The 27465-nt window shown below is 32.7% G+C and overlaps 1 protein-coding gene across 1 annotated transcript; it reads left to right on the forward strand.

Annotated features, from left to right (window-relative positions):
* Positions 1-15795: 15795 nt before the first annotated feature.
* LOC145245713 (uncharacterized) lies at positions 15796-19393 on the forward strand. Its single transcript, XM_080107245.1, has one exon. It carries the CDS (start codon positions 15951-15953, stop codon positions 16863-16865), a length of 915 nt encoding a protein of 304 aa, XP_079963371.1. The 5' UTR covers positions 15796-15950; the 3' UTR covers positions 16866-19393.
* Positions 19394-27465: the final 8072 nt, after the last annotated feature.

A 27465-nucleotide genomic window follows, 5' to 3' on the forward strand; every position in this document is an offset into this window, starting at 1 on the left:
TTACTATTGACCGATGTAAAACCCCAGAGACTTATTTGTCCCTTAATCTTATAATCGTTATATGTCCTGTTATAATCGTTATATGTCCTGTTATAATTGTTATATGTCCTGTTATAATCGTTATATGTCCTGTTATAATTGTTATATGTCCAGTTATAATCGTTATATGTCCTGTTATAATTGTTATATGTCCTGTTATAATTGTTATATGTCCTGTGAAAACAATCACTAAATGATTAAATTTATACAAATCAAGAAACATCATGTATAAACCCCTCCATGTCATATAGAAACCCCCGAAAATATTACACTAACAATTTAATAAACAAAAGATACAATAAAAATTGAATTCAACTTGAAAATCCTATCAAAAAATAGCACTACCTGTATTCGGCATAAGTGTCATAAATTCATACTGACTGTACCTATTTACTATGCCTCCCCACTGGACAGAGTTAGACACCAGGGTCGTTTTTTTAACGTGGAGAAAAGGTACAAAAATAAAAATTGTCTCAGTCGTGAAGGATTTCTCCTCCGCCGAAAGAGAACAAGAAATGGAAGTGCAGCATCTGAAGAACAGATGGTATTTATTTGCTCCCCCACCGAGCAAATTAGGCACAAGGCCGATTTTTAATGTGAGGAGTGAAGGGGAAATGGGGACCAGCTCCCCGGGGAGTAGGGGAGCTGTATAGTGACAATTGGTATGAAGGGTTGCCCCTACATTGACCAAGGTCTTATATGTGGGGCCGCCCCCACATATGGTCTTTGCTTGCAGTATCTGTCGAAACAGATACTACACTTTGATCTTGACCAAAAAGATAACAAACAAAAAGGGGTGAACATAATTCCTTTAAAAGGCCTTGTTCGGACAACTTCATACCAACTGAACCACTGAGGTTCACAACGAATTTCAAAATCTCTTTGCGTACTTCTGTTTAACCAACTCGTCGATCTTCGGCAAGCTTTTTTGTAGTTGAGTCCGTGCTATAGTATTGTTTTTTTTTTGTTTGTTTTTTTTTTGTTTTTTTTAGGGCGACACATTTTACGTTTCACCCTATACATTTTTTTGGAAACATATATACCTCTACTTGGATTAAAACAAACCTGGCTAAGATGTTCAACATTAAGTAAATGTCAAACACAAAAGACAAAGTGGAAATACAACGTTTCAACTTATGTTTAATTACTTATCTCCATATATTGTAGACTTCGTTAATAAGGCGTATCCATTGCGCGGTATTTTGAAATCTACGTTTGGGATCCTAACTATCAAAATTTCTATGACAAATTCAATGAAATCATTCTCGATAACACATGCCTTTTATACTGCAATCAGACTAAACCCCCATCAGTGAAGGTGGATGGCTCACAAAAGGGCCTGGGAGTGGCACTGATGCCGAACCAGTTGCATTTGGATCTAAAACATTACTGACAAGTAAAATGCAGTAACATCGAACGATAGATGTTAACAATTGTGTATGGTATTCAGAGCGATACCACGCCTACTTATACAGGGAGACAAAAGGTACATGAGGACCTTTATTTTCAAACTATTTAGCTAAACAAATTTTTCTTATTTATTTTTTTAATTTCCTTAAAGTCTTCTTCTTCTTCTTCTTCTTCTTCTTCTTCTTCTTCTTCTTCTTCTTCTTCTTCTTTTGTATTCCAATTATATGTGCAGGCAGAATCTGGCTTTTTTTTTCTCCTGAAGAGAATTTGATTTTTTTTTCGATTTTTAGCCATCGATTGTTTTCTTTCGTTTTTTTTTTTTTTAAATTTTTAACTAAATAAATTACCTTAAATCATAACCATTAAAATATCAGTGGATTTAATTAGAATTTAAAAAATAATGCATTTTTACACAGACGATAGATATTTCCTAATTATTAAATAAGTATTGAAAACAAACCAAACACGATCGACAGCTAGAAATCATTTCATTCTGATTATTCGCTTAGTAAATGTAGTTATCTCCCTTAGATAAGCACATATTTTTAAGGTATATATAGTTATCTCCCTTGCGTGTTTACGCATTCTAAATATACATATAGTTATTTCCCTTACAAAATTAGCATATTCTAAATATACATACAATTGTTTCCTTTAAGAGTTTTTAGGTGTTCTATATGTACATATAGACATTTCCTTTAGATAATTAACGTATTATAAATGCAAATGTTTTTTGGGTTTTTTTATTGCAATTTCACTCCAAACAAGGCACATTGCCACTTTTTTGCAGGGGGCTACTATCAGGGACATAAACAACAGGGGTACTATGTGGGGAGTTAGGCAGCAAGATGTCGGTTCATGTTACACTTGAACTTCTGCGTGTCAGTACAGTTGGGGAAGCAGGAAATCGGGGGGAGGGGAATTCCAAAGACCAGCGGTTCTGGGGAATAAAGTACTTGTATCTAGGAATCTCAACTGTGGAGGGGTGGGATTTTGCTGCTTGTCGGGTTTGTCGGGGATATTTACGTCGAGGGGGGCACAAGTGCTTGCAGTTCGTCAGAGCATTCCTTATTGAAATACTTGTAGAACAGGCAGAGGGATGCTACATTACGTCGATGGGACAGAGGTTGAAGCTTAGATGACAGTTCAGGACCTATTAGGTTGGCGACTCTCTTTTGAACTCTGTCTAAGAGTGAGAGACTAGTAGCAGATGCACCAGCCCAAATATGACAACAATACTCCGTACATGGGCGAATGGTGGCATTATAGAGGTACAGGATACTTTGGGGCGTTAGTAGCTTTCTAGCACGGTAGAGAGAACCTACCTTTTGCGCAGCGTTTCTGGCAATGCTCTCAATGTAATTTTTCCAACTCATGTTTCCTGTGAAGTTAGGCCGAGGAGTTTAAAGAATTTGCTTTCAGATAAAGTCTTTGGTCATTGCTATTTGTGGTAGAGAAGATTTCTTGCAGTTATTGAAGGAAACGAGTTTAGTCTTAGCAGCATTTAATGTGACCATCCATTTTTGTCCCCCATTCCACTACAGATCGGAGGTCATCCTCTAGTGTTTTTGCCATTTCTCTAGATATGTGTTCATTTGTTTTCCTGCCGTGTCGTTTATAGAGACTGGTGTCATCTCACAGACAGTTATCTCCCTTGAAGGATCCACTTTGTAGGCGGATGGGATGGTCGATGGAGGTTGTCCGTTCTCAATGGTGTTGGGCGCCGGGACGGGAGGTTCTGAATAACTCGGAATTCTCCCTGACTTGGCGACTGGTCCGAAATGCGCTGCCCCTCTTCGACGTACTTTTCCGGTATAAAGAACATACCAGTCGCTTCTGTCCGTGCTGTGACGAACGCGAGCCCGAAACAATCGAGCACGCGTTTTTTAGTTGCAGCCGGATACAGCCCCTATTAAAGTACGTCGAGGGGGTAACAGCTCGCATCGATGCCGAGTGTCTGCTCGATCTCGACGTAGGAACTTTTGTGTACAACATGGAGCCGCCGTTCCCCAGGGAGGAAAGTTTGGTTTTCCTGGCGATCCTAGCAGTAGCGCGCATGGCCATTTGGATCACGCGCCTCAAGTTGGTCCACGAAGGGACATCTGTTCCTGATCGGGATCTGATCGTTTACTTTAAACATTTGCTTAAAGTAAAGATCAGATGCGATTGGAAGAGGTTGCCTAGAGTGGAATTTGACAAGAGGTGGGTGCACAGCACTAGTTTGTGCATCCGTCGAGGAGCCAAGTTTCGATACGTGTTCCCTCCTTAGGCATGGCATGGGCGGTGCTGGGTCCTACGGAACCCATCCCGCCTAGGTTAGCATTATAAGTTCAGTAAAGTAACTCTTGACTGGTGGTACAAATGAGATCCTGTTCCTGATTTTATTTTTTGGTATTAGAGAACCTCTGAGTCTGCCCAACCCCCCTGCTCCTCATCTTTATTTTCTGATGCCCCCGGTCATCCCCCTACTCAGAGGTCACCTTCCTACCCCCTCCATCCGTTGCTTTATTTTCTCCCACCTCCATTAAGGCGACTTCCCCAAACCCCATTAAGGATGCTCTGCTTGTTTTCGGTTCCCCGGAAAACAGTGGGGGATCTAGCCACATAGAATAGTACAGGGGGGTCTTACTAACAACACATTAGTAGTTTTTTCCTTATTTTTGAAATGAACATTTTCATTAGTTTTTTCCCACTCCACGAACATTTTATGCCAATTAATTCAAGAACTTTTGCTAATGAAATCGAACTTTATTTTCTCACACATACACACACACACAAAAAAAAAAGAAAATGCACACACAACATACAGAAATGAATATACAAATTGTACATAGTTAAATTTTACATTGAACGCTGGGGTTATTAGTTAGATTAGGATCCACAGAGTGATTGAGGTATTTTGGTAAATGTTGCCAGTCAAGAGTAAGACTTCAAAGTCTCATCTGTTACATAGTCAAAAAGACCCTGTGCCCTCCCCCTCCCAATTTCTTGTAGGGCCTTGTGCCTAATTTTGTTGAATTGAATTTTTTGTACGTTTTTTATGTTCAATTTTTTCTTTCTCAATAAAATATATAAACAAGATCAAAGTGTAGTATCTGTCTCCAGATGCTACACTTCAATTTCTTGTTCTCTGTCAGTGGAGGAGAAATCCTTCATGACTCAGACAATTTTTTTTATTTTTGTTCCTTTTCTCCACATTAAAAAACGACCTTGGTGTCTAACTTTGTCCCGTGGGGAGACATTGTAAATAGGTACTATTTTTATAGGGTTCGTAGTACTTTTTGATTGCGTTTGAAAGATTAATGTCTAAAGTTAATTTCTAAAAGGGATAAAATATTCGTACACGTATATATATATATATATATATATATATATATATACATATATATATATATATATATATAGTATATATATACATATATATATAGAATATCTATATATATATATAGTATATATATATATAATGAATATATGTATATATATATATATAGAATATTTATATATATAGTATATATATATATATATATATATATATAAATATATAGAGAGAGAGAATATTTATATATATAGTATATATATATATTTATATATATATAGAATATATATATATATATATTTATATATATAGAATATATATATAGTATATATATATATATTTATATATATATAGAATATATATATAGTATATATATTTAGAGAGAGAATATATATATACATATATATACATATATATATATATATATATATATATATATATATATATATATATATATATATATATACTTTCACGGCAGCATTCAGAAGCTGAAAGATTCAGCTAAATTGTGAAGTTAAATAAATCCATTGTAAAAATCGCTTTAAAGATAAATATTAATTTTCTGGGTCTATTTCATCGATAATTAGTAAATTAAAATCCCGAGATATTGAATTAAATGGAAAACAACACTATTTGTAGAAAAATAGTTTTATTAGCCCCCAAAAGTTGGAGATTATGGCTTCACTCAAAAAAAACACAAAATGAAGTCGTCTAAGAATGCGTTCATGCTTTTAAATATATTATTTTATTTTTAAAAAGTATATAAAAAATTATGTTACGCTAAAAGTTAAATGTTCATTCAAGCAAAGAAAATATTAAGACTCTTATATATAAAAATTACATAAAAATGTAATCTAAAAAAAAACAGAGGAAAGTTTTTGCAAGTATCTTCTTTTTTGCGTGAAAATATTAAATAAATGATGTTTAATTAAATGATAATATCGGTACCTCGAGTAATTAATTTTCCTTTGAGTTATATTGAATTCATTAATACGGACTTTAAGGACTTTTTCGAAATGGTCCTGAAAAAATTAATTTTTATTTTTTATTCTTACAATTTACGATGCTTTATTTTCATAAAAAGCAAAAATAAATCCATTCAGTTTTGTTACTGAAAACCATAATTTTGGTAAAGGTGTGTTTTTGTTTAAACTAAATAATACATTTCACCTGAGATTTAAATCAAAATAATGAGTTCATAATATACCGGGATCATTATTTGATAAATACTGAAAATTTCATTACAATTGGTTAATTTCCTGATTTTTGGTGAATTTTTAAGTAAATAGATGGATCAAAATGTTTATATATTTTGAGCATCGGCTATCATTTTGCACGTACTCATAATAATAATTGCATTTTAAATGTAAATGTAGTTATCTCTCTTACATAATTAACGGATTCTAAATGTAAATATGTTTATTTCGCTCACATTTCTAACATATTCTGAATGTAAATAAAATTACCTCTTTTTTATTTTTAACATATTCTGAATATATATATATATATATACATATATATATATATATATATATATATATATATATATATATATATACATATATATATATATATATTGGAGCTTCCTTATGTAAAACTTGTAATATTCTTATAACATCGAAAGAATATAAGTCAAATGTGACTAATAAAATTTATTCTGTAAAAATCATTCTAAAGAAGATTTGTCATGTAGATCCCAAAATTCAGTCTACCTGTTTTCCTGTAAAAACTGTAATTTACAATGCGTAGGGGAAACTGTAATGCCTCTAAATAAACGCATGGATTTGCATAGGACTAACACTGGGGGATGTATTCATGTTGTTAAACATTTTAAAGAAACCTGTAGTCAGTCGTCTTTTTCCGTACAAATAATTAAAAAATTTTAAAGTAATGGATATAATAGTCTGGGTAATGTAGATAACGATATCCTAAAGATGTGTCAGGATAGGGAAGACGACATAATTTTAAAAAATGCGAGTAATTTACCCATATGGTTTGAATATTATCGTAAAAAAAATAACCTACAAGATTCTGAAATTATAGGTAGATTATATCCAGCTTTTCCTCGATAAGGTATTAGAGACAGAACTTATGTTAATAGATATAATAGAGAATCAGTTATTTCATGCGAGGATTTTTTTTAGTAAAATTAAAGATATTATTATTAATCAAATTTCTGAGTCATTGAATTATATAAGAAAACTGATTAATCAAACAAAAAAGAAAGTTTTGAAGGAAATAGCATCGAATATATTATAGCATCGAAATAGCATCGAAAATATTATTACAACCGGATACGATATATAGGAAGGACTATTTCATTCAATGGTATGACTATATTCTGGATATAATCGACACTAAATTATATAAGCCACCGGTGGACGGTATAAAAAAGAAACCTAAAAATGTTTGTGTAGTTTTGTATGAAAATAAAGGCTTTGATGATGTAAATTTACCTAAAATATTTAATAAACAAAAAATATACAATTACTACCTGATGAGTTACAGACAAAATATCAAAAACCAATAGTTACATATAAACTAGGGCCAACAATACGCAATAAGGTTTTCAATTATAAAAAAAACGGTAGAACATATAAATATAAATGATAATATTATAAATATTCCAGAATGTGAATGTAATTCCTCTCCTTTCTGTAATAATGAGATAAAACATGTAATTACAGGAGATTTAAAGATAATAAATAATTCTAAATTAAGAAAACCCCTTAGTAAGGGTCCGAATTATAGAGAGCCTAAATGCCTAAATTACACTAAATGCGTTAAAGAAGTAACTAAAGTACTAGAAGGTTTTATTATAGCTATGGTAAAGAAATATAAATTAGCACAGTCTACGTTTGAAGCATGAAAAAATAGTAACGAATGCATAAATGAAATATAATAAAAATTTAAACACCCTAGAAAAACTAATCCTCTTTTAAAAAATTCAGAAATACTGGAGGAACTTAAAATACTTCAAGACAATTTTGTAATAGTTCCGATTGATAAAACGGCAAATAATATAGCTTTTATATGTAAAAAATATTACATACAACGTTTATTGATAGAAGTAGGAATTATAGGTAACGTTTCAGATACATATAAAGTAAGTAATATTAATTTAGATTGCATTATTCTGAATAATAGTATTATTAGTGAAAAGGTAGGATTAAAGTTAGAAAAAAAAAATCTTCCATGTATGTATTGAATACCTAAAATGCACAAAAATCCAGTTAGTGCTAGATTTATTGTAGGTTCAAATACGTGCATCACTAAACCTTTAAGTAAAGCTATATCTAAAATATCTAAATTAATTATAAACCAAATAAATAATTTTCACCTGAAAAGAAAATTCTATAGTAATATACATCTATTTTGGGTAGTAAATAATTCCCAACCAAATTAGATAAAATAAATTCCAGAAGAAAAGCAAAATCTATTGCTACTTATGATTTTAGTGCGCTATATACTAAAATTCCGCACGAAAAACCTATAAAAGAGTTAAATGATACTGTGGATTTTGCTTTTGAAGGTGGAAAAGGTAAATATATAGACTTTTCAAACTCTAAAACTTTCTGGTGTGAAAATAAAAATAGCAAAACGAGTGTTTCTGAAGGTATTTTAAAAATACTTATAAGTCATCGTATTAAAGAATGCTATTTTAAAATAGGAAATAAAATATTACTCTAAACGATAGGTATCCCAATGGGATTGGATCCTTCACCATTTTGGGCAAATTTGTATTCACATAGACTCGAGTATATATATATATATATATATATATATATATATATATATATATATATATATATATATATATATATATATATATATTCACTATTAAAAACTGATATATCTAAAACATAACTTTCATGGGTGTAGGAGATTTATAGATGACCTTATATCTATAAACGATAATGATGAATTCGAAAAAAATAAACATCTTATATATCCAAATGAATTAAAATTGAATTGTGAACATAGAAGACAACAGGCTACATTTCTGGATTCAGATATAAAAATTGAGGATGGGATTTTTCTTTATAAAATATTTGATAAAAGAAACGTGTTCTCCTTTCAAATAATACGTATGCCGCATAAAGATAGTACTTGCCCTATTTTTATGCTTTATGGAACCATTATGTCAGAGTTTTTGAGAATAGTTCGCTTACTTTAAAATTAACAGATTTTATACCACCAGTTTCTAGCTTAGTAATAAGAATGATAACACAAGGTGGAGATAAAACTAAAATATTTAAACAGGTAAATAAAGCATTTGTTCGTTATCCTGATGCTTTTGAATCGTTTAAGATTAACCAGACTATATTAATAAAGGAAATCCAAAACTATATAAGCAATGTATAAAATGTATTTATAATTACATATAATAAATGATATAAAAATTGTATATATCTATAAATATTTTTAATCTTTATATATTTAATTTTAAATAAATAAGAATGTAAATATACAAAATACTAATCATAGTGGGGGTGATAAGTAGTTAAATAGAATAATCCTAATCTTATAAATACAAGACTGATAAATTAACAAATATATTCATTTTTAATTTGAAAATTGATGAATCACACAGGTAAGAGATTCATTTTTATAGCATGAAAAGGTTAGTAATTGCAAATAAGAATAGGAAATTAGATCAAATGTTTGTAACATGTCTTCTTCCTAAGATTAAGGGAGGTGCTGTTTGATCAACACTGCTAGGGAGCCATGATGTAATATACTGTTTTGTTTTTAAATCCACGAAACAGCGTTTCATGGTAAACAACTGATCATCCCTTAAAAATAAATTATTAGTACTATAGTAAAATCGAGAGCGAGTTGATGCAGTGATTGCAGGTGATTCAATGACTTAGTAAATAGATGGTTTTCTAACGAATGATGAAAAATATTTTTAATTTTTTTGTATAGTTTTAAAGGTTAAAAACTTCAAAGATATATATATATATATATATATATATATATATATATATATATAAGAGCAAATAGTTAATAAAATATGTTAAAAAACACTTTGAAAAGAGTTAAAAACATATTTAATCTGAAAAGGAAACACTTAATAAGTGGATAGTCCTTAATCCGCGGAGTTTCGGAGAAATACTTTCCTTCTCATCAGAGGGTAGGAATTAGCAAAATGCAGGATCGGATTTTGCATACAAAAGTATTTGATGAAACTGCAAGTAAATCAAAGAGCTTACCTTATAACAAAAAGTGAAGCAGAGGGAATATGGTGAAGAAAAAAGGTGATTACACGTGAATGGATAGTCTGGTGAAAGGTAAATTATCCAGAGACGGTGAAATCCAAAAATATAAATCCAAGAAAGTTAATTGAATTTCCATTCGCACGAGTAAAATCCAAGGAAATCACGTAATTGGAAGATGGTCCAAAATAATCCAAAAGGCCGAAATCCATGGAATAATTCACAAATATGTACAAGGAAAAGGGGTGGGGAAATTTCCAATAATATTAATAAAAGAAAAATGCAGACACGTGTGTTCTATCCATTCAGGAATCTTCCGTGCAGGGTGTCACGATTAACACCAGTTGACGGATTCGAACTCGGCAACACATGCAATCTCTGGCTCGATTAGCAGAGACCGTAACAAATCGGCTTCCATTAACCGCGGAAAATATCGTTGAAATTAAACATTTTATTTTTAAATGTTTTTTTGACTTGAACTTAGAGAGTTCAATAAGAAACGAGTTCTTATATATATATATATATATATATATATATATATATATATATATACTAGCAAAAGTAACTGGCGTTGACTGGGTTCAAACACCCTACAGAAAATGGGCTCTGATTTCTGAAATGATGATAGGTTATGAAAAGGAAGGGTTGTAAAGAGATAGCTTCGAATTTGGGGGTATCAAAACCAAAGCAAAATATGATGAAAGTAAAAATAAAATAGATAAACCTCATAATTTATTATACCATACTTGTTCACACTGAAACACTTATCACAATATTCTGTGAATCTATATTAAAAAACCTTGTTAAACTTTGTGACATATTTCCATTCTATGGAGGTCAGCCGCGGACGAACACCCCATAATTTTATTATACCATATTTCTTCAAACTGAAACATAATTATCGAAGTATACTTACACAGATAGATATGAAAAGTCTTTATTAAAGTTCGTGCCTACTTCCATTCTATGGAAGCCAGGTGCGAACGCAGACCCCACAATTTTATTATACCATCTCTATTTAAGTTAAAACATACTTATTAAAGTATTATTATGTACATCTATATCAAAAACACTTGTAAACGTTTTTTTTTATTTTTTATTTCCATACTTTGTGGACCAGGCGCGTACGCAGACCCCATAATTTTAATGAATCATCATTATGCCAGATCAAACATACCCATTCCTGTGTCTCGATACATCTTCTATCATTATATGTGATCAGTTTTCTATAATAGTCAACCATATAGGAGCCTATTCGTGACCAGACACACACACAGTCGTTCAGCTTTATATATATATATATATATATATATATATATATATATATATATATATATATGATTAGTTTTTTTTTTTTTAAAGAATTCCAGCAGAGTGCTCAATTAAAAGGAAAATCCAAAATGTAAGAGCGTATTTATATTTTGTGTATAGAAAGTTGTTAGTTGAGACAGATCATTGGTACCGTCGGTTTCAAGCCCGATAATAATGCCCGTTTAAGGTATCCTTATCAAGCTCTCTTCAGCCAATATTCGTCTCATATATATATATATATATATATATATATATATATATATATATATATATATATATATCACGGTGTATGGTATGGATTATAGGTAGGGTGAGGAACTGGCTCGCTCATCTTGGACAAGTAGCATCTGACAAGGATGCAGTTGTGGACTGGTGTATTCGCGCAAATCTTTCACATATTCAGTTCCCTGCGAATACTTGTGTACAGTTTCCACACTGATATCAAACTGTGCACTCCTTATCTCTATAGACACACGACGAAAAACACACATGAAATTTTTTATTTGTCCAATCAACTCTGGTGTTCTGATTCCTTTGCCCCTCTCACACCTCTCATCCTCCTTTATAGACTCTCTGCCTTCCTTGAATCTCTTATGCAATTTAAAAACTGATGCTAGATTCATGCAAGGTTATCCAAAAGCAGTCTGAAGCATTCCATAGGTTTCTGTGGCATTTTTTCAAAGTTTAAAACAAAATTTGATTGCATATCGTTCTGCTAAATTATCCTCACGTCCAGATTACATTTTGGAAACTCACCAGCTTTAACAATCAGGCTTTAGTAGGGTGTATTCCAATTCCTGTTGTAGCTGTTCATTTGAACCTGAAATCATAAAAACTCGTCAGTCATCTAATAAATTGTATACATTCTAAATTTTTAAGAGTCTACGAGAATTTTAAATTGCTGTATAAACAATGTCTAGAAACTTATTGAAGGCACGACGTATATTTTGACACAACATTAACCAGATTACTTAGATAAATTCTTTTATAGTTTTAAATGGTTACATTAGTAGTAGTAGCAGTAGTAGTAGTAGTAGCAGTAGTAGTGTGAGAAGGAGGAAGAGGTGGAGGAGGAGAGTGTCACTCATGTTACACCTGGAAATTTCAGGGATACTACATAACAAATTTGGTACAATTCTGTCGAGTGGTTTTGAACCCTGAACGATAGGTGAACTGGTTTTTCATAACATGACTAAATATGTGAGAACATACGCCAGAAGGGAAATGCTTATTCACGATTCGTTTTCAAGAAATCACATGTCTTACTGTTCTTTAGAATGTTATCAGATACGTGGGACGAAAAGTGGGTTGGGGATTTGGTTCATCAAACATTGCCCTTGTACCTAACTTGTTGATAAAGAAGGTAAATAAATTCTCTGTTGACAATGTCGACGGCTATTGTTAGGACCATAAAATAAATTGGACAGAAAGCTGCGCATTGTTCGATGTATTTTTTGAAGATGTCGTACAGCAAATATTATATTCATTGTATCACGACCTGACCTAAGGTATTTCGAGTAAACAGGAACACACCCATATAATAAAACGGTTGAACTAGAGCTTCGAAAATATTTTATTAATGCGTCATGGTTATCGAAGAAGTACTGGAAATCTGGAGAGAATATTTTGTTACTCAAACTCCAGGGAACACCAGGTTTATCATCAGTAATTATGACCTGTGTGAGAACTTTTAGTGAATTCTACTACTACTACTAATAATAATAATAATAATAATAATAAGAAGAAGAAGAAGAAGAACAACAACAACAACAACAACAATAACAACAACAACAACAACAACAACAATAACAACAACAACAACAGCAACAATAAAAAAACTTTGGAAAAAAATAGGATAGTTTTGAATATGAAAGATGGCGGAGAAGATACAATAGATAACAATTATGAAAATTGCAGAAATATTAAGGAAAACTTATATATATATATATATATATATATATATATATATATATATATATATATAAAACATTTACCTGACCAACTGTTTAAAACATTAGCATATATATATATATATATATATATATATATATATATATATATATATATATATATATATATATATATAGAGAGAGAGAGAGAGAGAGAGAGAGATGTTATTTGTTTTAGTTTTTGCGATACGTTTTGAATGAATTTAGTTATTTACGAAAGTGCATTTTTACCTAAATGCGAGTTGGAAATAATTTTACCTTTAGCCAATTTGGTACCCCCATATGGGGTGCGGCATATATATATATTTTTTAATATAATTATCCACTGATACGTGTTTCGCAGTCTACGACTCATATCGCTAGATTCAGCCACTCTGATGAGTCGTAGACGAAACACGTGTCAGTGGATAATTATATTTTAAAAGCAATATATATATATATATATATATATATATATATATATATATACGCGCGTGTGTGTGTGTGTATGTGTGTGTGCGTGCATATATATACAGTAATAATTGAACTTGTTAAAGATACAATTTTTAGCAAAGTAAGCCTATCAGACTGTGGACAAAGAAACGAAACGATAAACCACATAATAAGCGAATTCAGAAAACTAGACCAAAATGAAACCGGTAGTATTATGTGAAAATAGAAAATTATAAAATCCTATGCCTTAGTGACGTACAGACAGATAAATCCATTCAAACAAGAAGATCAGATGTCGTAATAATTGACAAGAAGGAAAAGTCCTGCCAAATCGTAAATTTCGCTGTTTCAACAACAGAGCACAGGGTGAATATCAAAGAGACTAAGAAACGGATCATATACACTGAGTTAGGCAGATAGCTGAAAGGAATATGGAATATGAAGAAAGTAAAGATAACACCCATAATAGTAGGAACATTAGGATCAATTCTGAAAAACTTTGGGAAAAAAATGGGAGAAATTGGAATCAAAAGGATGACTGAAGACAAAACGGAGAACATTAATAAAAACGGATTAAATATTAATGAAAATGGATGAAATATTAAGGAAAACTTTTGAATGCGTAGATTGCTATCCATGATCTACGAACTCTAACGGGCTACATAGAAAGTGCAACAGAAGTAAAAAAAGAAAAAAGTAGAGGAGCACCACATGTAACCAACAAAACTGAAACCGAATAATTACAATTTATTTTTCTCCAGCCAAAACGCATCAGCGACAAACGCAAGCCAGGCATATAGAACTGCTATAAAGAAACGTTTCACGAAATCAAGAAAACTGAAACTGTATAATTGCAAGTCTGCCTACAAAATGGTAACTGCATAAACTGGTACGACATCAAATAATCGAGGAGGGTCAAGTAAGATGGAAAGACTGGGCAGGAAAAACCCAGATCTTCATTTGATAAGCGCAAAGACAACTGGAACCTTGGGAAGGCTTATTCAAATTCCAGTGAAGACCAATGGCCTCTGCTAATTAGAAATCGATGGTAAACGGCTGTTTTGATAACGCTAATTAATTTGCAAGTTTTATTAAACAGGTGAAGACTACTCGAAATCTGGAGAGCATTTTTATCTCTCAGACATCAGGGAAAACATAGAGTGTTCTCGAAGGAAAATCTTTGATGATGGTTTGTTTGACTAATAATAATAATAATAATAATAATAATAATAATAATAATAATAATAATAATAATAATAGTCACCAAAAACTGACACTGAATAATCAAGGAGGGTTAAGGAATAAGGAACGACCGAGAAAAGAAAACACAAGCCAAACCTCCGCTGAGATGAGAGCAAAGAGGATTGCGATTTGGGGGAGGCTTTTTGCCACCAAAATTCTAGTTAAGCCCAATGGTTGTTGTCAGCGAGAAATCAATGGTAAGCTGCTGATGTGATAACGCAAATTCTTTTGCAAAGTTCATCGAAAGTGGTGGAGAGTACTGGAAATCTGAGGAGACTTGTTACTCAGACTCCAGAGAACACCATAAGTTGTTCTCAAAGATAAATCTTTGAATATGGCCTGTGTGACTACTCCTAGTGAGTAAATAATAATAATAATAATAATAATAATAATAATAATAATAATAATAATAATAATAATAATAATAATAATAATTTAACTCACTACAGTGTACATTTATCGGCCGTTATACAATCTGTCCCTGTTTCTGATATTAATATTTACTCAATCCTTATTGTGAAGCTAGACGTGCCGAAAAATGAAACATGAACAATAGGAAGTAGGGTAAATATAAGACAGACTCAAACAAAAGAATAAAGATTGAAAATGTAATAAATAAAATAAACAAAAATAAAAGTTGTTTGAGAGAGAGAGAGAGAGAAAGAGAGAGAGAGAGAGAGAGAGAGAGAGAAGAAGAAGAAAAGATAAAACATCGAATTGAAACCATGGAAACATAATTATTTAATCTCAACTGCATGGAAAACGTTAACAGAACAACGCTGAACAAACCTGTCGTAAAAAAGGTGGGCTGATACATGTATATATATATATATATATATATATATATATATATATATATATATATATATATATATATATATATAGCAGGATATATATTTTTTGGCTATAATAGAACATGATAGATAACTTTTGTTGAAACATTTACGCAAAGTGTATCTGCTTCAGAGTTCAAGCAGCGTGCTTTTTCTTTTTCTTTTTTTTTTCTATCCATAACGCGTAGTTAAAAAAGAAATGATTATAAAAAAAATGAAATTTTCCTTCGTTTTTATATCGGTTCTTTTCATTTCGATTATTGTGTTATTTTTCATAACAACATCGCAGAGAAATGTGCGTTTTTTTCCATTCTTCAACAGGTATTCGAACAAATTACCGGATTACGTGCTCAACTATAAGCAACCGTTCAACCTGCCCATCCATTGCGTCCCTTATTCGACGATGCGTGGGAAAATACCAATCTGTATCCATGAAAACAGGGAAACCATAACGAATGTCATCCTCAAGACCGGTGTGTGGGAAAAAGAGCACGGCGATAGCATTCAAAGGATCCTCTATGAAAACCCGGACTACGGCTTGATTGATATCGGCACAAATCTTGGAATGTTCAGCCTCCTGGCAGCTAACCTTAAACGACCGGTTCTGGCCGTAGAGGCGCTGGATATTAACATAGATAAACTCCATCAATCTGTTGTTATTAACCGTTTTGAAGAATATATAACACTTGTTACGAAACCTTTGTCAGATAAACACGAAACTGTCAAATTCATTGTGAGTCGTGTTAACCTTGGGATGACCATGTTGATCCAAAAACAGGCTCCTAAAATGAGAGGTGTTTTGCATTATGAAAATAAGACGGCATTAACGTTGGATGACCTAATCATTTTAATGCCACGTAAAAAAGCTGTGATGGTTATGGATGTAGAAGGCAATGAGGGGAAGGTGCTTCGCGGTGGATTCGGTTTCTTTGACGCTATAAACATAACTCATGTCTTAATGGAATGGATTCATTTACCACTGAAGGAACGGGAATATGTTTTGGATTTCTTCGCAAAGCGAGGGTACGTACCCTACAATTCTCCGAAGTTTAAGACCGAACTTGACACTTCCAAATTTAATAGGTGGGGATATAATGTTTTTTGGAAGAAATAGCTGACGGTTTTATTTTCATTTTAGCGAGTCTAGTGGTCGTGAATAAAATTAAAGTATTAATCGAATAGTTAATTCTTAAAAAAAAAACTGACATTTATATCAACTACTGTTTTTCATTTCAAAATACTCATTTATTGTGGGGGGGGGTCAGTTTTTTATTTTTATTTTTTTTTTTTTTTTACATAGGAGTCACCAATTATCAAGGTTATCGAGGGTAAGGGTTAACGAGTGTACGTAAATCAACAATATCGTAGTAATCATTAGTAGTGGATATTTGGTGAATTGGATTACGTAAGGGGAACTGCTCATCAGGAACTTGTATAGGTTAGGCATGAAGACGACCATATTGTATCTAGCTGGAAAGCAGGCAAACGGAAGAGAGTTCCACAAACGTGCAGTTCTAAGAAAGAAGCTTTGTTCATGGAACCCAGGTTTAATTTAGACATAGATAAAGAGTAGGGGAAATTATTGATAGTGGTTTCAGGTAAATGAGTGTTTTCGTGAAAGTTTGGCAAGAGGGGACCATAGATTGGAGCTCAGACGTGCATTTGCCATGAAGATACTGATAGAGCAGAGACAGACTCGCAACATTTCTTCTCTGGGGAAGAGGTTGCAGGTAAAATAAAATTTTAAAAAGCATCCCCCACTAGATACGAAGTCTATTTTGAACTCTGTTAAAGCAAAACAAGGTGCTTCTAGGAGCTCGTGGCCAAATGTGGCAACTACTCCATCCTATGATGTACTTGGTTTTTATACAGGTAGAGAATTTCATCGGCAGGGAGATATCTACTGGAGCGGTAGAATGACCCCATCATTTTTCCAGTGACCTTACATTCCTCTCTGCCCTTAAAATAGTTTTGTGTATTCAACTTGTGAAGTTTATTTTTTGAAATATTTTTATTTATGGAGAACTCCAAAGAGAAACAGGAGAAGTTCTTAAAGTTTATAAAATTTCGTTTTTTTTTTATTTTATTTATTTTTTGTCATATATGTATACAATAACCACTTGTATTCATTTGGGAATTTATTTTCATCGACAGTCTGTTCATAAAAATGTTAATTAAAGAAAATCAGTGAAACTACACTATAATAAAGAAATTCAGAATTTTTAATATTACATTTAAAATCAAACCAGTGGTCCTAATTAATGTCATATTGCAGTAATGAATATATCCAAAATTCACGAAAAGCTATAAGGTAGAAACAATTTTATAGAAAGCACATTTTTGACGAAAATTAGCAAAAATAAATCTTTGGCTAACAAAAAAAAATTAGAGAGTTTAATGGGGAGGTAAATAACGTAAGAATATTGCCAATTTTTTAAATACAGGGTGGAATGATAAAGGTGTTAGTCTAAAGAAAACAATACTACATATTTATTTTAAAACTTTTATTAAAAAATCAATTCAAGAGACTTGATTATGTAGTAGAGCTGATATCTATCCAATGTAGTTGCTTTCAGCCTCAATCATTGCTTCGGCACGCGTCCGGAACTGGTAGCATGCCTTTTCCACCAGCGCCGACGGAATACTCAACGGATACAGGCAATCAGACTAGCTTTGTTTTTGTGGGAGGTCATGTTGGTGATGTTCTCAACGTATGACCAAACGAAGTAGTCCAGTGGGTTAAGGTTGGAGAAGAAGGGGGAGCAGTGGGAGAAGGGTACAAAGACGTATCGCTCCTTCTGAAGCCAAGCCTGGGTAATTTTGGACTTCTGAGCCAACGCCGAGTCCTGCTGCCACACCCAGGGTATGCCAGATCACCACACTCTTCAGCACATCAGGGAACACTTTGGTGTTAACTTTCAAGCCGACTTCGAAGATGTGAGGTGGCATGATGTGGCCCTCACTTGAAACCACACCAAATACAATAACCGTGGCCGGAACTTTGTTTTCATTACCATGGGCAAGCCCCTGTTACTCGTGGCAATCCAGCGATTTATTTTGAGGGTGCTTGCAATGGTTCTGTTGTCATAACTTGGATCGGTAGAGAGCATAATTTGTACAGCAGCGCATCTCCGATCACGCTCCTTGAACATTGTGTCACTTTCAGACATGATCGAAGACTCCTATCGCGATTGGAATTTGTAAACAACCGGGCAACTAGATGATGGTCTGCAACAAAAAAAAATGGTTTTCATCAAACGGAAATGGAATCATGTCGTCTTTTCTAGAGCGACAATTTTATCGTTTCACCATGTAAATTGTGTGTTAACGATGATAAGTATAAGCAATTGCCTTATTTTTAACAATCGAATTACTTCTCTAGTTACAATATCAGGTGTTCTTAATGGTGAGGGTTATTTTTTAAATAAAGATTAAAACTCGTGTGCTTTTTTTTTAATAATGTGATAATGTTTAAGTATTTCTTGCATGTTAGCTAAGTACATATTGGTTTTAGTTGAAATTTACACAAAAGGTCAATAGATACTATTGTTTTTTAATTGATTATTTTCGTTTTCTGAATTTCGCTATTATAGTGTAGTGGCACTAAAAATATACACTTTCTAAAAGGGTTCATTTTTTTTTACCAAGGCGTGCATTGTTAAATACATAAAAAATGTATATATATATATATATATATATATATATATATCGAAATTAGATTTTTATAAAAGCTTAACATTTTTATTTTAATTTAATAAATGTTCAGATAATATTTTATTTCGTCTTGTTGTTGATTTAGTGTTTGGCATTTATCAATTCGTTGCGCGAAAATTTATGTGATTTTTGGAATATGGCATTTTTGTTCCATGACGGGTACGTATATCATAAAAGTTTTTATGTCTTTTTTGTTTGTGTTTTAATTAGTTTCAATTCTGGACAGTCATTTTCTTTAGAAGAAACATTTCTTGTTCTGAGACATATTTATTTTTCTCTGACAAGGTTTTTTTTAAAATTGAGTCTCTTTGGTTTTTAGTATTTATGATTATTATTGTGTTTATATTTTAATAATGTTGTCTATTAACATAATAATGAGACAATAAACTTGGAACTCGGATTGTTTTATAAACAGCAAAGCAAACAAGTTGTCAAGAAACAAATATACAAAAAAATAACTGTTACCAAAGGCAGGATAAATTACTATTTTACCCAGTTACTATTTATTTAATTTTTTTTTTAAGTTTTAAACGCAGATAGTGTCGATCATTTAAGTTCAAACAACAAAATGGCTGATATAAGGCTGTCAGTGCTTAGTCGCGTTAATCGCTCAAAACTTGAAAATAAAACAAAACTGATAGAAATCTACACTCTAGGTGTTTGTTTTTTTTTTTAGTAGGATTTCAAGATAATACTTCAAAAAACTATTAATCTGAATATTTTTACCAAAAATTCTACAAATTTCCGCATTAAAAATAAATTTACAGATTTCCCGTTTATTTTAACTAACGTCATTGATTGGATCTTGTTAATTTCTGAATAAATATTCACGATTTGAACATTCTTTACTTTTTTGCATCTGTATATCGGAGGTGCCTTCAATAAGATTCTAGACATTTTTCGTATGGGCACGTTTATTAATAGTGCACGCATGAAACTCTTTTCCCCTTCGAAGTCATCTCCTCTGGTTGCAATGCACCTGTTCGGTTCCAACAACTTCTAGAACGCCATATGGAAGTCCTCTTGTGTGAGCGTGTCAATGGTCTTTGTCGCGGCCTCTTAATTTTCTCATAAATACAGTGCTTAAGGCTTTCTTGGGCTTAAGGAATTACCATAAGTCACAGGGAATAAGATCTGGACTATAGGGAGGGTGAGGAACTGGCTCGCCCATCTTGGACAAAGAGTCTGTGACAAGGATGTACTTGCGGATTGGTGTATTTGTGCAAATTTACCACATCTTTATTTCCTTGCGAATAATTATGTGTATAGTTCCCACACTGACATCAAATTGTGCACTTATTATCCCTATAGACACACGACGTGCTTGTCCATAAAATTCTTTACTTGGTCAATCAACTGTGGTGTTCTGACATCCCTACTCCTACAACACCCTTCATCATCCCTTATAGACTCTCTACCTTCCTTAATTCTTTTATGCCACTCAAGAAATTGATGCCTGATTGGTGCAAGATGGTCCAAACACAGTCTGAAACATTTCATACGCATCTGTTGCATTTTTCCAAGTTTAGAACCGAATTTTATTGCATATATTTTTGCTAAAGTGTCCTCACGTTCACATTGCATTTTTGAAATTCACCAGCTGTGACAATCATGATTTAGTAGGGTGTATTCCAATTACTGATATAGCTGTTGATTTAAACCTGAAATCCTAAAATTTGTCAGTCATCTCATAAGATGTATAGCAATAACATAGTGAATTTTCAAGAGTCTACAACAGTTATAAATGCCTGTAAAAAAACATGGAAACGTACTAAAAGCACTGTGTATTTCTATATAATCTTTAGTTTTAAGCTAGCTAGCAAAATTATAGCCGGTTTATATAAAACCTTTTTGCTTACTGTTTCGCATTGAAAAATGTCATTTTTTTTAACTGCGTTGAATAAGGAAATACTTAAGTCAATCTTATGTACAAATAATACATGCTGTGAATCATCATTTGCAAAATTTCAGTACTTCATAAATGTGCCTGCTTTTGTGGAATTTGATCCAACATGCTCAAAGCATTTATGACTAGTCCTCCTCCAGGTAAATACACTCGACTAATCCGATAAGCTGGCAAAATCCCACCCTTAAACTTTTACTTATATAAAATATAGTTGGATGTTGGAAAGTTTTCTAATTTAATAGTTTCCCCCCCCCCGAACTGCTTAAATTTAGAATTCCCTCCCGGTTTCTGCTTCACTGACTGTAATGACATGGCAGAACTTTTAGTATAATCTGAACATATACCTCTCTGCTCAACTCTCTGCATAGTATTTTTCTTTTAAATTCCAATTTAACTCCAAACACGGCACACTGCCACTTTGATGTAGGGGTCTACTATCGGGGACATGTTGCAGGAGTACTATGCAGGGAGTTGAGCAGCAAGATGTTTGTTCTACATTACTCGAATTTTGCATCTCTGCACAGCTGGGGAAACAGGAACCCGGAAGAGAGTTCCAAAGTCTAACAGTTCTGGGGAAGAAACTATTAGAGTGGAAGGATTTCTTACATCTACGGATCTCTACTGTGTAGGGGTTGGACTTTGCTTCTTGTCTTGTTTGTCGGTGGTATTTACGTCGAAGGGGTACAAGGGTTTGTAGTTCGTCAGAGCATCCACCATTAAAATACTTGTAGAACAGGCAGATGGGTGCAACATTTCGTCGATGAAACAGAGTTTGAAACCTAGATAACTGTTTAGGACCTATCAGATTAGCGACTCTCTTTAAAACCCTGTCCAGGAGAAAGAGATTAGTAGCAGATGCACCAGCTAGGTCAACGAATGTTTCACCCTCCCGTATTTTATTGTTATCGAATCCCGTAAAATCGCTCATTTTTCAATCACATCGATTGGGGATCCACAGCCGCAGTGACTTAGTCTACAATATATTGTAGTCTTCATTGCACTGTAGAGAACCTAATGTTGATTTTATAAAATTATTTAACAGCTTGAATTTAATTTTAAAATACAAAACTCAAGTATTATGGTTCAATTTGCTCTAAACAGAAACCTTCATTTCGAAAGCGCCCCTGTCATATCAAAGAGTCTACTGTTGATTTTACATACTTGGCTTTTCTGCTTGTGTAGTAATAAAATTTCTTAAATACACATGTGATGAGAGGCTGAATAATTCTTTAATTTTAGTTAAAATCGCACGTTTCTTCTTTCACAGGAATTTTTTTCGATTATTAATTATCGATACTTATCGAAGGCATCCCCATACAAAATCTATCTAAGAACACTGCCCGGCACATAACGTACATTTGTGTGAAATTTCTAGATAAAAAGTCGCAGTCGTTTTAGAGTTTATAAGGAACGAACTCACACACAGAAAGTTATATGAATTAGATGAATAAAGTCGGTGGGGGGGGGGGTCTTGAGCTCCATACACGTAAAAGCTTTTGACCAGTATATTTTTTGTCCTCGTAGTAAAGATAAGTAAAATAAAATGGGTGTAGTTTTATTTCAAAATGTCAGCACATATCAACTTAGCTCAGATTGAGAAAAAGTGACGGTTGCCAAGCACAATTGTTATATAACTGGGTGTGCTGGGGCAAAGATCAAACTTGGTTACTGTTCTCAGAATTGAAAATCAATATAATATTTCGATCTCTTTGTTTACTTAGCATGTGTGTATGTCTCTATCCCTTTATCTTTTTATCTCTCTCTTTCTCTTTCTCTTTCTCTTTCTCTTCCCCTTTCTCTCTCTCTCTCTCTCTCTCTCTCTTTCTTTCATTTTTCTCGCTTTTCTTATCACTCTTTCTCTTGCAAAGAGAAAAGAATTGTATTGGTGTAAACAGTTAAAGCGTTGGACTCTGCCAGGGAAGAAGCTGATGCAGTTTTACGTCAGTCGGCGACGGACATTCGAGAATGGGTTTTCGACTCTTTTTAATTGTTAAAAATAAATTATTTTATTTTTATATAAAATATAAATAATTTTCTTTTTATATAAAATAATGTCTTCTAATTATTAAAAATAGATATTTTTTCTATGAAATAATGTCTTTTAATTATTACGAGTGGCGTGCAATAATTAATGCCCCTGACCCACTTCCAGTTGTCTGATCCAGCTGAAATTTTGTATGTGCAATGATTTATATCTCTACGGATTATGTGGCAAATTACAGCTCTGAACTAATTGTGGTTTCTGTTTTACAGGTATTTGAACTGAGTCAGGTGTGAAATGGAGCCTGTTGAATGTCGAGCAGTGATCCGATATTTTTGTATTTGAAAGGACGCACACCACAGGAGACTTTTGATGAAATGAAAGAAACTTATGGTGATAATGCTCCATCATATGACCTTGTATAATGCTGGCATCGTGAATTCAAACATGGCCGGAAGTCTGTGGAAACAGTTTCCAGACCTGGTCGCCCCACTTCTGCCATTGATAAGGCATCTGTCTGTCAAGTTGAGGCTGCCATTTTGAAAGATCGGCGCATTACTACTCTCCAAATAGCCCAAGATGTCAAGATTAGTACAGGGTCTGTGGAAACTATCATTCATTACCATATGCATATGCATAAGGTGTCTGCCAGATGGATTCCCAGGTTGCTCACACTATTCCAGAAGCGAGAACGCGTCGAGTGCTCGAGGATGAATTTGGAGATGTGCCAAGAAGATGAGTTTTTCAAAAGACTGATTACACAGGATGAAAGTGCAGTGGAAGCACTTGGACTCACCACTTCAAAAGAAGGCAAGGGTGAAACCCTCCGCTGGCAAGGTCACGCTCACAGTCTTCTGGGACCAGGACGGAGTAGTGATGACAGATTTCCTTGCAAAGGGTACCACAATCACCAGAGCCCATTATGCTTCACTTTTGAGGAAATTAAGGGAAGCTATCAAAATCAAGAGGCGGGGCAAGATCAGCAAAGGTACCCTCCTTCTGCAGGACAACGCTCCGGTCCACAACTCGCATGTCGCCAGATCAGAAGCACGGGCGTGTGGTTATGAAATTTCCCCTATCCTCCCTACTCTCCTGACTTTGCACCCTCTGACTTTCACCTCTTGCCAGCCATGAAGTTGTTTTGGAAAGGAAATTATGTACCTGTAAACATTTATACATACATATACATATATATATATATATATATATATATATATATATATATATATATATATATATATATATATATATAATTACTGTTCTGCGAAAAAATAATTTAAAACCTGTTTATTAATATCTGTTCCAATAGTCGACATCAACAACAGTTATGTGAACGTTTCCGAGACGAACTCAATGTTTATAGATAGAAAGTCTTTTTATCAGTACAGGAAATAAACAGTAAAATTTCTAAGTCAAACAAAGCAGCAACAATTACAAAACTGTTCTCCCTCGATTACATTCTTCAGATGCTGCACTTCAATTTCTTGTTCTCTGTCAGTGGAGGAGAAATCCTGCACGACTGAGACAATTTTAATTTTTGTTCCTTTTCTCCACGTTAAAAAACGACCCTGGTGTTTAACTCTGTCCCGTGGGGGGGTATTGTAAATAGGTACATAGCAAGTCAAAAAGAGGCGGTAGGATAATGATAGCGACATTTCAATCTGCTTTTTAAAAGATGCATACATAACAATAAAATCAGTCATAGAAAAGAACACAGCAGGAAGAAAAGCATATCAAATGTACAAATTTAGAAAATGCATAAACTATTAAATATTAGGTTGAGAAGAAAGTGAACTCCCTCGGATCGGAGTATTTAGACATTTAGCAAATAAGTGCGAAAAGTTGACAAAGTGAATAGGCAAGTTATCTCTCGATAAATGACCAATAAATAAAATAAATAAACTCTGTGAATCAAATTTATATCTGTTAATGAGATTTATAATCAATTCTGTGGCCCCTCTCAGTCTTATGTTGTAAACAGACAACTTCTAATAAAAAAACAATTTTTGCTTGTTTCATTTTTTTTTATTGTCAAAAACAAAAAGAAAAAACAATCGGTTTGGAATCGGAAATTAGGCAATAAATTTTGCTATTCCGATACTAATTCTCATACCCCATAAAAAGTTCCGATTTTTCTGATTCCCGATTCCGATTAATCGTTCTAATATATATATATATATATATATATATATATATATATATATATATATATATATATATATATAACCAAAGTGAAAATGGGGACCGTGTATGGGCATGCGCAGATGGTAGTAGATACTGACAAATACCATATCAAAACGCTAAAACGCTTTATGGAAAATCTGGGTGATAGATAGATAGACATACAGTTTTAATATAATCTATAGGTTATTTTTTAAACCGGGTCAAATCACGGTGCACCATTAGGAGTATAAGCCGCCATTGAAAACTTGAATAAACATCTGATTATATTAGACTGTCTCTGTTTCGAAGCTTATAATCAATATGAAAATGTAATTTCAAACCGTATTTTTTTTCAATAAAATGAGAAAATACCAAATTTTAAAATAATGAAACGTTTAATCGAAAAAATACAATTTTTTTTTTCATCAGTTTTCTAAAAAAAGATTTCACGAAATTCAAGAATTTTTTACTGATACTAAAATCTATAAAATATATATCAATGCCAAAAACTCACTTACATGTAAATAAAAACAAAAAAACAAGCAATGGGTGCTTCAGTTGTTTATTTTTAAGAATTGTCCATATTTATATTTTATATTCTATGTATTTTTTTAAATATAAGGATTTTTTAAAGCAAGGGTAGCAGAAAATCACTTTTTCTAACCCGTTTTGCGCCATTCGATAAAATTTGCTGCTGCTCGTTATTTCGAAAAGATAAAATACGGATTTGTCGAAGGGACATAATTAATGTCTCTTTTTTATTGCGTGCTGTTAACCAAAATTAGTATTTTTGTTCCTCCTTAGGTAAAAAAAGCATACATGCACTTATAATGCTTGCCGTAATACAAATAATCCAATTAACCTATTTTTTTTTAATTCTCTTAATGAAATACACGAGTTTTTGATTATTATATTTTCTTTCTACTTTATCGAGTGATTTATTTTTAAATATATAAAAAAAGAAAACATTGAATGTAATAGAAAAAAATGTCGTCACCGTCCAGTATTTATTTGACGCTATAAGCATAACATGAGCTTTCATTTAAAAAAAAATTAACGTGGTTTAAAAAAAAGGGTTTTACACTTTGGACTTTACAGGTAATTTTCCAAAAAAACACTTCTTTTTTGTTTGTTTTAAATAAAGATATTTTATTTATTGATCTTTTATCTTCAATTTGTGATATATTTAACTTTCGTGAGTAAATTAATCGTATAAATTTTAATAGATATTTCAAAATGGGGGAGTACATTTAACAAAAAACGTTTGTCTAAAATATTAAATTTGATTTATTGGAAAGAGCATAAAATTTCACATTGACCCTGAAAATATCGTAAAAATTTAACCAATAGAAATATTTTCATAGATTTTTAAAGTTTAAAAATTGAAAATTATTCAACTCGTAAAATTCAATTGATTTCATTACATAAAAAAATGTCCGCATGAAGACGTGCCGGCATTTTTTAAACATTTTGTAAACACTGTTCTTTTTTTTTAAATAAAAAAATAATATTTCTATTATTTTTTAAACAACTTTAATAGTTTATTTTGGAAGTATATTCCATAAAGAAAATAAACAACCCACTTTAAACAGCGAAATTACGAGTTTTTTGTTTTGTTTTTTTTAATATTTTATTCGCAGTTTCGGGTTAGGGGTGTTAAAAATTCCCCAAAATTCTGATACACCTAGTGCGCCGATTGAGTTCCTCATCTTGGTTGTTATAGTCATAACGTTTCGGCCGTTTTGCTCTCTCCAGCCTTCATCAGGTGTTCCAGTGACATATGGCTCAGTGGTCCTAGACGTTGTATCAAAGTTTACAGTTACTCAAAGGTGCTGAGTTCAATCCTGAACAAAGGCAGTGAAAAGTAACATTTAAAACAGAGAATCAGCAACTATGTCCCAGAGCCTAGCTGGAGTCCGAACACGGTACCCCCATAATAATAATAAAGGG

This window comes from Euprymna scolopes, chromosome 23 (assembly GCF_053919585.1).
Source record: "Euprymna scolopes isolate OS-2025 chromosome 23, ASM5391958v1, whole genome shotgun sequence".
In the NCBI taxonomy this organism is placed as follows: domain Eukaryota; kingdom Metazoa; phylum Mollusca; class Cephalopoda; order Sepiida; family Sepiolidae; genus Euprymna; species Euprymna scolopes.

What these genes read in the sequence shown, in the direction of transcription:
- LOC145245713 (XM_080107245.1), top strand. Translation starts at nt 15,951, where the DNA reads ATGATTATAAAAAAAATGAAATTTTCCTTCGTTTTTATATCGGTTCTT.